The sequence below is a fragment of the Saimiri boliviensis genome, chromosome 8, assembly GCF_048565385.1.
Source record: "Saimiri boliviensis isolate mSaiBol1 chromosome 8, mSaiBol1.pri, whole genome shotgun sequence".
NCBI lineage: Eukaryota > Metazoa > Chordata > Mammalia > Primates > Cebidae > Saimiri > Saimiri boliviensis.
The window spans coordinates 84655339-84669374 of NC_133456.1; the positions used below are offsets into that span (position 1 = coordinate 84655339).

Genomic DNA, 14036 nt, shown 5'->3' on the forward strand with positions numbered 1-14036 from the left:
AAAATGGAAAGTTCCAGTTTGTTTTGGGGCCAGAATCCTTAAAAGAAATCCTGGCTGGAGGTGTATTATGGGTCACAGTATATTTGCTGGTTTATATCTTGCCGACTAAATTGGCAAAGTTTTTATTTTTCCTGGTAAATATTCAGAAGGTTTTTTCCTCCTTTCTCCAACAAAATCATATTTGTCATATGTGTATGAAGTAAATGACTGTGAACACTGTCCACACGTCTGTGATGATATGAAAATGAGTAGTGACAAAGATTCCTTTTCTTAGGTACCACAGGGCCTCAGATGACGTTGACTTTATCCTCATATTACTCTCCAATTATGACCAAATGGAAACAAAATGGGCCAGATCCGAGAAACCCAAATGTCCAGCACAACAAAAGGGTTATTATTGGTGAAAAATTTAGGTGCTCTCCCCATGTGACTTAGAAAGTTTGAAATTTTCTAAAGTAATCATTAGTCTTTTTTTAAAAAAAAAATTTTTTTTTTTAGGCAGTCTCGCTCTGTCGCCCAGGCGGGAGTGCAGTGGTGCGATCTCGGCTCATGCAACCTCTGCCTCCCGGGTTCAAGCAGTGCTCTGCCTCAGTCTCCCAAGTAGTTGGGATTACAGGCGCATGCCACCGTGCCCGGCTAATTTTTGTATTTTTAATAGGGACGGGGTTTCACCATGTTGGCCAGGATGGTCGCCATCTCCTGACCTTGTGATCTGCCCACCTTGGCCTCCCAAAGTGCTGGGATTACAGGCATGAGCCACCGCACCCGGCCCAATCGTTAGTCTTTATAAAGCTTAGAAGGTACACAACCTTTATGACTATGAAAGGCTATGCTTATTTTTAATTCACAGCAAGGCACAAAGTGATTACCTAGTACAAAACCTTTTAAAACAGTTATGAAAAACGCCAGGATACCAAATCAAATGGAAATTTGGACCCTAATTTGATTGCCTAACTTTGAAAAACGTTTCAGAACTGTACCTACCTATATATTATGCTTGTGATAAGTTATATGCTAAAGCTTTGTGCTGGTAATAATATTTTTAATGTGCAATTTTTAGTGGACTCTAAGAAACATTTCCCATTAAGCTATATATTTCTTTAGGGAGCAAATGTGTGAACTATTAGCCCATAAACTTTCCTCATTCTTTTAGAAGAAATAATATACCAAGAATATAATAATAATAATAGAACAAGCAGGAAAAGTGAGTTGGGTATTGGGTATGGTGTTTTCATGAGTACAGTGAGGTTATTCTTCTGTCCATATGGAGTGGAATACCCACACGTGAAAAGACCTTTGTTGTTTTAAATTAACTTTTGAGATTGTTTACAGCAAATGCTTTTTGCCTCCCCACTGCTATTTGATTGCAAGTTTTTATTTTAAACTCTACCCTAAAGAGTGATTGTGCTAGAAAACCGCGTTGATGTAAAATGTCTCATGCTTGGCAGCTCACCACACTCAAACCATGTTCTGAGGATGGCAGGCAGCCCCATCCCACTGCCAAAAACTTTCCACTGGGAGTAGTTTTGCAAGGGGCTGGCTGGGCGGGCGGGGAGCCTGGGGGGGCTGAGATGGGGGCCTTTCTCCTGCTTGGTGACTACGTCATCTCTCTCTGCGTAGGTGAAGCTGCTCTCAGGGGAGAACCCAGAATGCAGACCCTGCCAGTGGCCTCTGCCCTCAGCAGTCACCGCACCGGTCCTCCCCCCATCAGCCCCAGCAAGAGGAAGTTCAGCATGGAGCCAGGTGATGAGGACCTAGACTGTGACAATGACCACGTCTCCAAGATGAGTCGCATCTTCAACCCCCCTCTGTGAGTTCTTCTGTTCTTATTTCGGCTTAAGGGTGCTCGGTGCTGGGGCCTTACTTGTTTTGCAACTTTGTGCTGATTCCGAAGTTACCATTTGGATACTTTATTTGTAAAGGATACTATTTATAAAGAAAAATAGTACTCTTCTGACAAAAAAGAAGGTGGTAAACTCATTCGGATAACTTGTGGAGAGAGGAAGTCCGACTTCCCTCCAGCGTACCTGTAGTGGGACCTTTCTCATGTTAAACTCCATAGAAGTTAGTGTCCTCCCCTTAGTGCTTCTGCAAGTAGTCGTCTGCTAAGCTCGGCCTTTCACCTCTCCATACTGATTGTTTTTAGGAGAATCAGTGTTAGTGAATGTCAGCATGCACCAGACAAATAGAAGGGAAGGTCAGCACCTGAGCAGATGCCTGTTAAGGTTTTACTCAGGTGTCTAGGATTGTACCCGAAGAAGTGTTGGTCCCACGTTGTGTGTCCCTGGTACAAACTTGGGACCTTCCCATAAAGGGAAGCCAGCTTCCTGTGCTCATACAGGTTGCCACTCATCCAGCCAGTCCTTGATCTGCCACTGACACTCTACCTTCTTGACACGAATTGCTTCAACTCTTTGGCCTCAGTTTCATTATTTGTGAAACAACAGGGGCTGAAACTACAGTTCTCTGTAATACACTGTGCATCATCACCACATTTCCACTGGAAAAACCTCCCACTTCCATGCACCGGCTTCTCCCGTTTGTACTCTGCTCTCGGCACACACCCCGCGTGCAAAGAGATAGGCTTCTCCCCAGTTGTCAGGACTTGGAGACACCCCATCACCTGCCCAGGGGGACTGTGGGGACAGTGGTGAGGGCAGTTGGTGTTCTCGGAGTTGTCTTGCCAGTCCTGGCGAGGCTGCGCTGAGTGTCGGAGGGAGTTTTGCGTGTGCAGGTACAGAGGTCCTCGTCCTTCCCCGCCCCGAGCACTCACTCCAGCGTGAGTCAGTGTTTCCTCATTTTCAACATGCTCCAGTTCCTGAGGGTGCTGCTGTTTCCCTGCAGGAAGGTAGAGCAAGGAAGGCTCCTCCTTGGAGGCAGAGCATTTGCAGAGAGGTGGCCCAGCTCCCGCCTCTGCTGCCTCAGCTTCAGCGTCTCGCATTCCACTCGTTCCAGTGAGCTTGGACTGTTGTGTTCAGTCATAAGACACTGACAGAGGTATTTATCCTCAAATAAATCACTGCAGTGTTAGTCAGAGGCTGAGCCTGCAGTCTGGAGCCCTGGAATTTGCTACCATCAGGAATCCAGCAGGAAGGCCCTGCAAACAATGCACTCCGCAGTTGGGGCTCGCTGAACTCCTGGGTGCTCAACTGTTGCAGTTGATTCTTTTATTACCACAGATTTCTTGTTCTTTCCCGTCCCCCGCCTTTCCAAACCCCAATACGAGCATTTGTTCTTTTTCCTTTTCTTTTCCTTAGTAAGAAAGGGGAAGGCAGCCTACAGACAAACATGACTTAATTTAAATCCTGATTCTGCCACACAACAGCTGTGAGGCTTTGGACAAGTCACTTAATTTAGCTGGGCCCAGTATCCTTGACAATGATAATAGTTAATGTATAGAGCTGTTATGAGGATTAGAGTTAAAATAGGCAAAAAGCTTGGCACGGGTAGCACTCAGCTGATGAGAGCTGTTATTTTTATTCCATTGTTCAGATACTGGTTATAATGATAAAGAATAAGAATGTGTGTGTGTGTGTGTGTGTGTGTGTGTGTGTGTGTGTGTATCGATGGTGGATTTAATGTTTGATAGTATATGCCTTTTAATAAAAAGCCTGGGTTCAAATCTGCTTTCTTTGCATTTCATCAAAGATAATATTAATTCCTTCCTCATAGGATTATTGTAAGGACTTAAGTACGGTACCTGGCAGACTGTAAGGACTCAGCTTTAGTTATTATTATTAGAATGTTAAAACGTTTAGAAAGTAATTTTGTGGATAGGCACAGTGGCTCATATCTGTAATCGTAGCACTTTGGGAGGCCGAGGTGGGTGGATCACCTGAGGCCAGGAGTTTGAGACCAGCCTAGGCAATATGATGAAACCTTGTCTCTACTAAAAAATTCAAAAACTAGCTGGGTGTGGTGGTTGGTGCCTGTAATCCCAGCCACTTGGGAGGCTGAGGCATGAGAATCGCTTGAACCTGGAGGTGGAGGTTGCAGTGAGCCAAGTGAGACTCCATCTAAAAACAAAAAAGGAAAAGAAAATAATTTTGTAACTCTCTTGGGGGCTACAAATATGATCTTGATGTATGGGTCTGTGATGACACTATAAATAATTTTAAATGTAAAGAAGAGAATCGCTAATTTTTTTTTTTTTTTTTTTTTTTGAGACAGAGCATCACTCTGCCTCCCAGGCTGGAATGCAGTGTCACAGTCTCGGCTCATTGCACCCTCCACCTCCTGGGTTCAAGTGATTCTCCTACCTCAGCCTCCTGAGTGGCTGAGACTACAGGCATGCGCCACCACACCGGCTAATCTTTGTAATTTTAGTAGAGACAGGGTTTTGCCATGTCGGCCAGGCTGGTCTTGAACTCTTGACCTTGTGATCTGCCTGCCTTGGCCTCCCAAAGTGCTAGGATTACAGGCACGAGCCACGGCACCTGGCCAGAATTGCTGAATTTTATGTGAAACTCCCAATTGACATTATTATGCAAAGTTTTAGGAAAATAGAAACATCAGTAACCCCGTCTCTCAGACTCCCTTAAACCAGCCAGGTGGCTCCCCCCGCCATTTTTAAAATTATGGTAAAAAGTATATATATATTATAAAATGTATTTTCTTAACCGTTTTTAAGTGCACAGTATAAGGAGGAAAGGCCATCAGTGTGTGGTTAGGTCCTTCTGAGTGTTACTTGTTCACTGTGTAATAGTTACTAATTTTAGTAACATTACCATTGTTTCTACTGTATTTTCTAGGAGCCTAATGACAGATAGGAAAGATGCTGCCTGTCTTACTTCTTCATGTTGTAGGATATTTAGTGCTGCCGTTCGAAGAAATGTTTCCTATTGGGCTATAGTTATGTTCCCCCCTTTATATTTAATGTCTGAGAAGTTATCTGTAATACATTTCAGATTCGTAATTATTTGAAAAGAAATAGTCTAGTATATTTGCCTCTTTAAGGAGATCACAAACTAGTTTTTGTGCTTTATCTTCTTAGAGTTTGTTAATGACATATAATGAAAATGTGATTTATTTGATCACTAAAGCAATCACAAGAATTCTGGGGAATGGAGTGTTATTTGGAAAAGAGTTTTGGTTGGGTTGTGTTAGCTCATGCCTGTAATCTCAGCATTTTAGGAGGCTGAGGCAGGCAGATTGCTTGAGTCCAGGAGTTCAAGTCCAGCCTGGGCAGCAAGACCCCCATCTCTACAAAAAATTTAAAAATTAGCTTGACCTGGAGGAGTGCTCCTGTGCTCCCAGCTATTCGGGAGGCTGAGGTAGGAGAATAGCTTAAGCCCAGGAGTTGAAGGCTGCAGTGAGCTGTGATCACACCACTGCACTCCAGCCAGGGTACAAAAGGGAGACCCTGGTTCTAAAAAAGGAAAGGAGGGAGGGAGAAAGAAAACTAGTTTTGGTAGCTAGCTAACAAGGCTTCAAAGATGCATGGTTTGGCTACATTTTATTATAACCATCATACAGAGACATTTTCTAGAAGAAAGATAGAGACATCAGGTGACTCTGAGCCATAGTAAGAAGCAACGGAGGCTGGGCTCGTTGGTTCATTCCTGTAATTTGAGCATTTTGGGAGGCCAAGGCAGGTGGATCACTTTGAGGTCAGGAGTTCGAGACCAGCCTGACCAACATGGCGAAACCCCATCTCTACTAAAAATACAAAAAAAAAAGTAGGGCATGGTGGTGTGCACCTGTAGTTGCAGCTACTTGGGAAGCTGAGACAGGAAAATTGCTTGAACCTGGGCGGCCGAGGTGGCAGTGAGCTGAGATTGGGCCACTGCACTCTAGCCTGGAAGACAGAGCAAGACTGTCTTTTTTTTTTTTTTTTTTAAAAAGATGAGACAGAATAAGATGAGTTCTATCTGGTTTGATTTTGGGGAAGGGGAGAAAGAGAGCTTTCCTTAGTGATTTCTTCAGAATTTTGAAAATTAAAATTCCTGGGCTTTTTATTCTAGCCTGTTTTTGCTTTTATTTTCTATATGCACACTTCCACCATCAGAATTCCAGCCTCTTAGGGCCTGGAATATTTGAACTCATTATTAATTTTTTTGATGATATTGTTACCAAAACACCAGGGGGTTTGGTCTAGGTCCTGCTGCCCTCTGCTCAGAAAGCCAGTGACTGAGGACAAGTACTGTCAAGGAAGAAGGCTTTCATTGGGTACTCCAGCCTAGGAGATGGGGCCAATCCATCTCTCTGATGGACTAAAACCAGGGGTTTATATAGCAGGGAAGAAATGAAACAGTTGTAAGAAACAGCAACTTGGGAGGGGCAAGGACGGAATCATGATGAAGGAGGGTCCCTTATCGCATTTTCCCAATGTAGTGACCTGGTGAGTTTCAGTTCCTTGACACCTTTTTTTTGAGAGGCCTTGAAGATCTTAAGGAACTCAGATAAAACAATGTAAGTTTTATGCTTTAAGACCAGAAAGGGCAGTTTCTATGTTTATCCATTAAGCTATCTAGTGGACTGTTGGGTTGATTCTAATACAGAGACCCTGAGAAATACATTATTTCTGTTTATTTCTTAAGAAAAGTCTTAAGAACATGAATGTCTGTTTGGAAGTTGGAAAGTACTCTAATCTATAGTGTCTGGAAAGAGTGGATTAAAGGATGGGAAGAGGTAGAGTGGGATTCGTCTTGTGGAAAAATCAATAAGCTGTTGTTTTTTAATGGCCCTTGATATTCAAGTGCAATCTGGTAAGAAAGAACTCTTCCCCCTTTCACCTGCCTGCCTATTTATCTACTTATTATCCACCTGGTCTCCAGGGTTCCTGTCTTATTCAGTGAGCTATAGCTGTCCCAGGGTTGACAAGCAAGAACCCCTTCCACTGGGCCTATGTCCTTGTCATAACCTTCATTATTTTGTTGTGGTTGTTGAGCACTTTCTTATTTTCTGGACTACGAGTTGTTCTAGGCTCGTCTTGTAGCCTCCCTGCTCCAGCCATGGAATTAGTCACTTTTCCAGGGGACTCAGTTCCTTTTAGTGGGGAATAGGATTTAGAAGCCCAGATCCAGGTGTTTGGTGTTATCGTTACCATGGATTACGTAGTGTTTCATGGTTACTTATTGTTACTATGATGATGCTGCTTCTAGACTTGATTGGTTTAATAGTATGGCAGATACCAGCCACAGGTGTTGATTTAAATTTAAAATGAGACAAAATTTAAAATCTAGTTCCTCAGCTGCAGGAGTCACATTTTAAGCTCAGTAGCCACATGTGGCCAGTCGCTACCATATTGGATGGGACAGATACAGAACATTTCCATCATCACAAGAAGTTCTGTTGAATAGCACTGTTTCTAGATCCTTTCCATGGAAATAATTTCCTAGGAAAGAATGAGTTCCTGGTGATGCTCCAGGGCTAACCCAGCTCTCCCGAGCTCCTCCTCACCCTCCCATTCCATACTGTATCTCCCTTACTCACCAGTAAGAACCACATCCACGCATGTACTCATGGTCCACTCCTGCAGTGCACGCCAGGTAGTTTCAGAATCACGATGTCAATACCACTTTGAAATAAAGTAAAAAAGGTTCAGGATTTGTTTATGGTTTTTCCTTGTCCCATGCCAAGGGCGTAATAATCAAAAATGAATTTTAAGAGTGACTTTCCTTTTTCTCCATCAGTGTTGTCATGTTATTTGAAATATATTGTTAGGTTCATGTATTTCTGTTTGCATTCAGTTTTAGGCTTTTTCCATCCTTTTAAATTTTGTTTTTTGAATATGTTTTGTTTTGTTTTTGAGATGGACTCTCACTTTGTCGCTGGTCGGAAGTGCTCACTGCAACCTCCAAATCCCTGGTTGAAGCAATTCTCTTGTCTCAGCCTCCCGGGTAGCTGGGATTACAGGCACACGCAACTACACCCAGCTAATTTTTGTATTTTTTGTAGAAACCGGGTTTCACTGTGTTGGCTAGGATGGTTTCAATCTCCTGACCTCGTGATCCACCTGCCTCAGCCTCCTGAAGTGCTGGGATTACAGGCGTGAGCCACTATGCCTGGCCTGAATATGTAAGATGTTAACATGCTTCCCAGAGTTAAAACTGTACTAAAAAGTGTGCTTTTAGTGTTACTGCTACCCTGTCTTGTTCACCCCTTTTGTTCCCTTCCCTGGAAGCAAGCATCCTTCTTGTGTTTCTGTTTAGGTAAATCAAGCAAACACATGAATGTTTTATCATTTCTCCTTCTTTCTTACATGTATGACAGCCTACTGTGTATACTCACTTTAGCCTTGGTGTTTTTTCAGCGACACATTGTGGAGATCTGTTCCTGGCAGCTCCTCACTCTGGGTTTCAGCTGCGTGGCACTCCATTGCCTGCATGCACCAAAGCTCATCCAACCAGTCCCCTATGTTTGGACATTGTCAATTTCCAATACTTTAGAGTACTAACAGTGCTGCAGTGGATAACCTTGTGCATTTGTAATATCTTGTGTGTTTGTTATAAAATTACAACTCTTGAAGGCAAATGATGGGTGTAGTGTGGTAAATTCATAGCAGCTGGGAGAGTCATTCTAGGCTGCTTGGCCGGTAGAACCTGGAGAGGGCTCTGTGACAAAGAGTACGTCAGCAGATGAAATTCTGAAGTGAAGAGGTTATCACCTGTTGTGTGTAGGCTCAGAGTGGGACGTGCCATCGAACTGCTCGATCAATCACCTGTGAGGAAGGGAACATTTATTGAGTGCTTACTTTGGAGTGGCCCTGTGCTGGATGTTTAAAATACATTATCTCATTTAACTCTCACAGTAATTGTGACCCTTTAAACTAGGTAGGCATATTTCTATGTCTATCTATCTACCTCTGTCTTCTTGTCTATGTCAGATTGATTTTATAAAAGCAAAAATTGAGCTGTTTTTTTTTTTTTTTATATTGAGAGGGTAATGTGTTCAGGGTGTTGGCAGCTGGAATTAATCCTACTGTGTGTGACAGCATCCTCAGTGACCACTTAATTATGCCATAGCTACATCCCACCTGGGGAATTACATGCACCCTCAGAGGTGCACATCATATATTTAAGATGACACTTGACCAGTCTGATGTTCTGGCATGTGGTGTGGTATGTGCTAAATAATTTTATGTTGACTTGAATTGGACCCTTTCTCAAGGGGAAGTGCTGTTTGAGCCCACACTCTTGTCTGAGCAGGCATCTTCTCTTTGATCAGCGTATACATTTACGGCATATTTGCTCCCAGCCACAGAATAGGGCAGAGCCCCTAGGCTCACACTGGGATCAAAGCCGTGGTCACTAGCCTTGTGCTCTATCCAGCTGTGTTTACCACAGACCCACTGAGTGACCCATAATGAACAAGGAAGAGCCCAGTGAAAGAAAACCCAGCCCCCCCTCGCTGATGGGGTGCCTTTGAAACACCGTCCTGGTGTGAGATGGGCCCCCTTGTTGTCTTTGCTTCTGTGGCGCTTCCTTTGAAGTGTTTGCTGGAGTCCAGTGTCCCGATTCTGGTGTGCCCTTGAGTGTATCTTCCAGGCTTGGGCTCTCCTGTTCCCTTTGCGGCTCCTCCACCTTCACTTCCCTCCCTCTTCCTTCGCTTGCATTGTCCTTCCATTCTTCATTGTTCGTCTGGTGTTTTGCTTTGTTTTGTTCCTGACCCTGTCACTTCACTTTTCTCGCCATAGGGGTGAATAGAAAAAGAGAGAAAAACAAACTCAAAACCACTAATTCATTCAGCTTGACAAAAGGTTGGAGGAAGCCTTTGAAATCCAGAGCTGGGCATGTAATAGAAACTCAGTAAGAAGGAGGAGTTGTTGATTGGCTAAAATGGGATTGGGGGTTTTCTCTGGATTTTATTTATTTGTTGCAGAAGAGTTGATTATGTATGAGAGACCTCAAATGTTCTGCAGTATCTGTAGTTTTGGTATCTGGACGTAAAAGTTGTGGCAACTTGATCATAACTCCCTTTGGCAGCTGTTTCTTCTCTGTCTTTAGAGCCTTTAGTTTGGATGTATATGGACCGGTTACCAAGAGACTGTTTCTCAAGTTCCATGAGAGTGAAGGAAGCAATGCCTTGTTTCATGTTAAAACTGAACCCAGAGGAAATTGAAAAGCTGAGGTTATTTTAGTTCCTTGACCCTCCTGGCAACTGGGTATTTATAGGCAGAACATGTTACCATGTTCATGTCTACATAAGCCTTAGAGAGAGGTGAATTTTTCATTACTGAGAATGATGATAGGTCCTGATTCTCAGTGTGCAGAGAATCAGGAGAGCCTTTGTATCAGGGCTTGTTAATAATAGCAACTCGTGAGCCCTTCTTGTGCGCTGGCACTGTGCTGTGTACTTCATGGGCACGACCGTCACATCCTCACAGTTCTGTGAGGTGGAGACTATTGTTATCCCTCCTTTACGGATGGTAACACCAAGCATTCTGTAACCTTTCAGGGTCACACAGCCAGCTGGTAAGTACCAGAGCCAGGATTCAAAACTCAGGCTGTCTGATCCTAGAGCCAGTGCTCTCAGCCACCATGTGATATTTGTGTTAACAGCACACATATCCAACAGTGATGAATCATTTGACACTGGACCCTAATGCCTGATAGTTTGGGTCAATGCAACTTAAGCTCTCTCAAACCACCACACACTACTGCGGTTATTTGGGAGGCGGCAGTGGGGGCTGTTCGTTTTAGCATGCCCAAAGGAGGGCGGAAGGAAGCAAAGGGGTGAAGGCCCCGGGACGTTAGTAGTTCAGCACACTCCAGTCCTCACAGCCTGTCCAGGGTTCCCTTGGGACTCTGAAAGGGAGGGTGCTGTCTAGCTGCCCGCAAGAGGCCTGAAATGAGTCTTGGTACAGGTGAAAACCCCACAGGAACAAACAAGGGTTTTCTTTATGCTCAGGAAGCTGCTCTTTACATTGTTTTAATTCCTGTTTAAAATCTGTGGCCCAATTTTAAGTTAGTGGCCCAACCCAATAGTAACGTTAGCCTAAAAGATTCAAACTGGAGCATTCAATAATTTGCTTTAAGCATTTGAAGACATGTCTTTTTTATTACCTGCAGACTTCATAAATCAAAGCTTATGGAGTGGAATCCTTCAAACTATTTGCTCTTTCTTTCTGCCACGCTTCCTTGGCATAGTCTAAACTTGGTAGGGTCAGTCCTGAAATTCTGTATTCTTCTGTACTTTCATACACTACCAGTATTCCCAAAGGCATTCTGGGGATTCAGGAGGATATGTTATAGCCGTAATTTTAGTTTTTCTCAATTACTAATGTAGAAACTGCAATCTTGTTGGTAAATCGGGATTTTTAATTTTTTTAACACCTCCCTCCACTTGGCCCCATGTATATGAGTTGTGTGTGTTTCCATTCACCTAGTGGAGTATCACCAGGAACTGCTTCTCTGAGGTTTGCGGGCCCCTCACATTCAGAGCTGTGACCTGCCTTGGCTGAGGTGGAAGGAGAGCTGCTCCTCTCTGAGGGCCACTCTTTGCATCTGCAGATTCCCTGGAAGTGTTTTGCTAATGGAGTGTGGTACCTTTAAGTAAAGATCACAGGCCTGACCTGTGTTGTGTGGGTTTCTTGTTTGTCAGGCCAGAGGCATTTTCTCATTTTCACAGTTGAGCTGAAAACAAAGGCCTCCTTATTCGAGCAGGGAGCTGTGCTCTTAAGAGCTGACATCAGCCTTCTCCCAGCAGGCCTTGCTTCTGCCTTAAGAGTCTTCCGCAGAGAGCTGGGAAGGCAGATCCCCGTCTTGCTGCTGGCATTTTTCTGGCCAAATAACACAGAATGAAGAAATGCCAAGCGGGGCAGGAGTCAGAGAAGCAGAACAAAGGCACTCTCGTCCATTTGTCTGTTCTAGACTGCACTGGGGACTTAGGCTTTAGCCTCTGTGGTTCTAATCTGTGCCATGAAGGTTATAAAAGTGGGACGAAAACCTTGAAGGGAGGTTTTGTCAGAGGGATGCCTATTAAAGGACATTTGGGGTATGTGACAGAATGTGCATTAGTATGTGCAGAGTCAGCTCTTAACATGACATAAGTGTATTCAAAAATGTAGAAGAGAAACAAAACAACCCAGGGTTCTGCTGTTTTCCCGATCCTCTGAGTGCGCTTTTTGGAATGATATCTTCGTGAAGATGCTTCTGCTCTGGGCACACATGTAGCAGCGGTTTGTATCCGTAGCTAGAGGGTTAACCTCGACATTGCCTGTGGGACCTTCATAGACCTCTTATTGTGACACAAAGCTAGTTTGTCCTGAATGTATATCAAGTGCTGTCCCAAATCTACATTAATAGATTTGATTGAAGACTGGAAAGAGAAATACTAAGAAATTTGCCTAGGTGTGGCTATTGATGGTTCTTTATTTTCCTCTAATTTCTTGCATATAAAGCCATTATTTGCTTGTGCCACATGCAGCTGGAACATAGCAAGGTAGTTTAGAAGCCCCACATTCTGTGTCTGGTGTAGTTTTTACTTAATAAATGGCAGGACTTGCTCTCTATCCACTTTGCTGTGTCTTTTGGTTAAAACACACACCCATGCACACTGTCTCCATTTTAAAATTTCTTCACAGATTGTCTCCAAAGCATAATTAGAGGGCTTAATGTTGCAGTAATGTTCTGGGTCTGGCAGTAGCTAGAACTGTGCCAGACAAGGGATCTGAGTTCTGGATCCAGGCCTTCCAGCCCCAGCAGAGGCCACAGGTACTTCAGAATAGAAGGAAGCAACTTTTGCTACCGCCCTCTCCTCCAGCTTCTTATGCTATCTCTTGCCTTTCTTCTTGAAGAGACCTAAGAATAATGCAGCTAATGAATCTACGTAGAAACAAGCTCCAGAAACTGGGTCGAGGCCAAGTGGAAAGGACAAAGCATCCCCTATTAGATCAGGTCAATTTAGAAGCATGTCTGAGAGCTGAAATCTTGCTTCATTCCTAAATTTCCGCATCATTGAACCCAACCAGGGATGCTTACGAGTTTTCTAACTTGTGCGGAGTCATTTCCTCAGTGGCATCTGACAGTTGGAGGGACACCGCTCGCCACTACTCAGATTGTCTCAAAACACTCTTCCCTCAGGATGCCCCAAGGGAAACGAACACATCTCCTGGTCAAAGATCGGTGGTGCCAAACTCGGTCTCCTGGGTCCGCTCCTGCATGTCAGCACATTTCAGGTTTTGACAAGTCTTAGGTACAGAAACACTGTTTAGCTGAGTTTCTCAAATGAAATTGGCCATTGAATCTAAATGTTACGGACTGAGTAGTATGCCCTCAAAATTCACGTGTCGATACCTCAGCCCATGATGTGATGCTCTTTAGAGATGAAGCCTTTGGGAGGTGATTAGGGTTCGATGAGGTCATGAGGGCAGGCTCTGGTCTGTTAGGATGAGTGCCCTTACAAGAAGAAACAGATCTCACTTGCTCTGTTCGCACCACATAAGGACACAGCAAGAAGGCGACTCTCTCTGGGTCAGGAAGAGTGCCTTCATCGAACACCGACGGTGCTGGTGCCCGAGTCTCAGGCTTCCAGCCGCCAGGACTGTGAGAAAACAAACATCTGTTTAAGCCATGAAGTCTACGATATCTTGTTATGGCAGCTCAAGCTAAGACAGAATCCTTCACCCCCTTTTCATAAGACCTGTTAACTAATATTCCTTGGAGCATACTTGCCCCATAAATATTGCCTGACAAAAAGGAGCATTTTTTGGGTTTCAAAATTCTCTTATCACAAACTTTCAGACTTACAAAGCTCTGGTGCTGTAAAGCTTAAGTATCAGCATGAAATGATGTTTAATTCCTTGACTTGGAGCTGTTGGGTGCCATCTTGAATGCTTGGGGCTGTTAGAGAAATTCATTGAGGCCAGAGAAATTAGGGAAACGTGAAGTTCTATCCTCCTCTGACCCTGTGCCTGGTTATCATCCATCCCTACTTCTTCCTGCCTCCATCGCTATTTCTAGAGAGTTACTTTATACCCACTCCCTACTCCAGTGCTGTTATCCATACCAACGATTCTATTGAAACCTCTCCTGCATTCACTCGTGACCTGCTAGTTGCCAGATTCAGGAAAGAGGGCAGTCCCTTGTCTTACT

At 43.9% G+C, this 14036-nt stretch overlaps 1 protein-coding gene across 3 annotated transcripts in view; it reads left to right on the forward strand.

Annotated features, from left to right (window-relative positions):
- The window catches only part of VGLL4 (vestigial like family member 4), a 166237-nt gene that overhangs the window by 120201 nt on the left and 32000 nt on the right, over positions 1–14036 (forward strand). For all 3 annotated transcript variants that reach the window (XM_003927051.4, XM_039478541.2, XM_010337762.3), the window contains one exon: positions 1621–1810. In XM_003927051.4, the coding sequence (XP_003927100.1) occupies positions 1621–1810 (190 nt within the window). The remainder of the gene's footprint in view (positions 1–1620; positions 1811–14036) is intronic.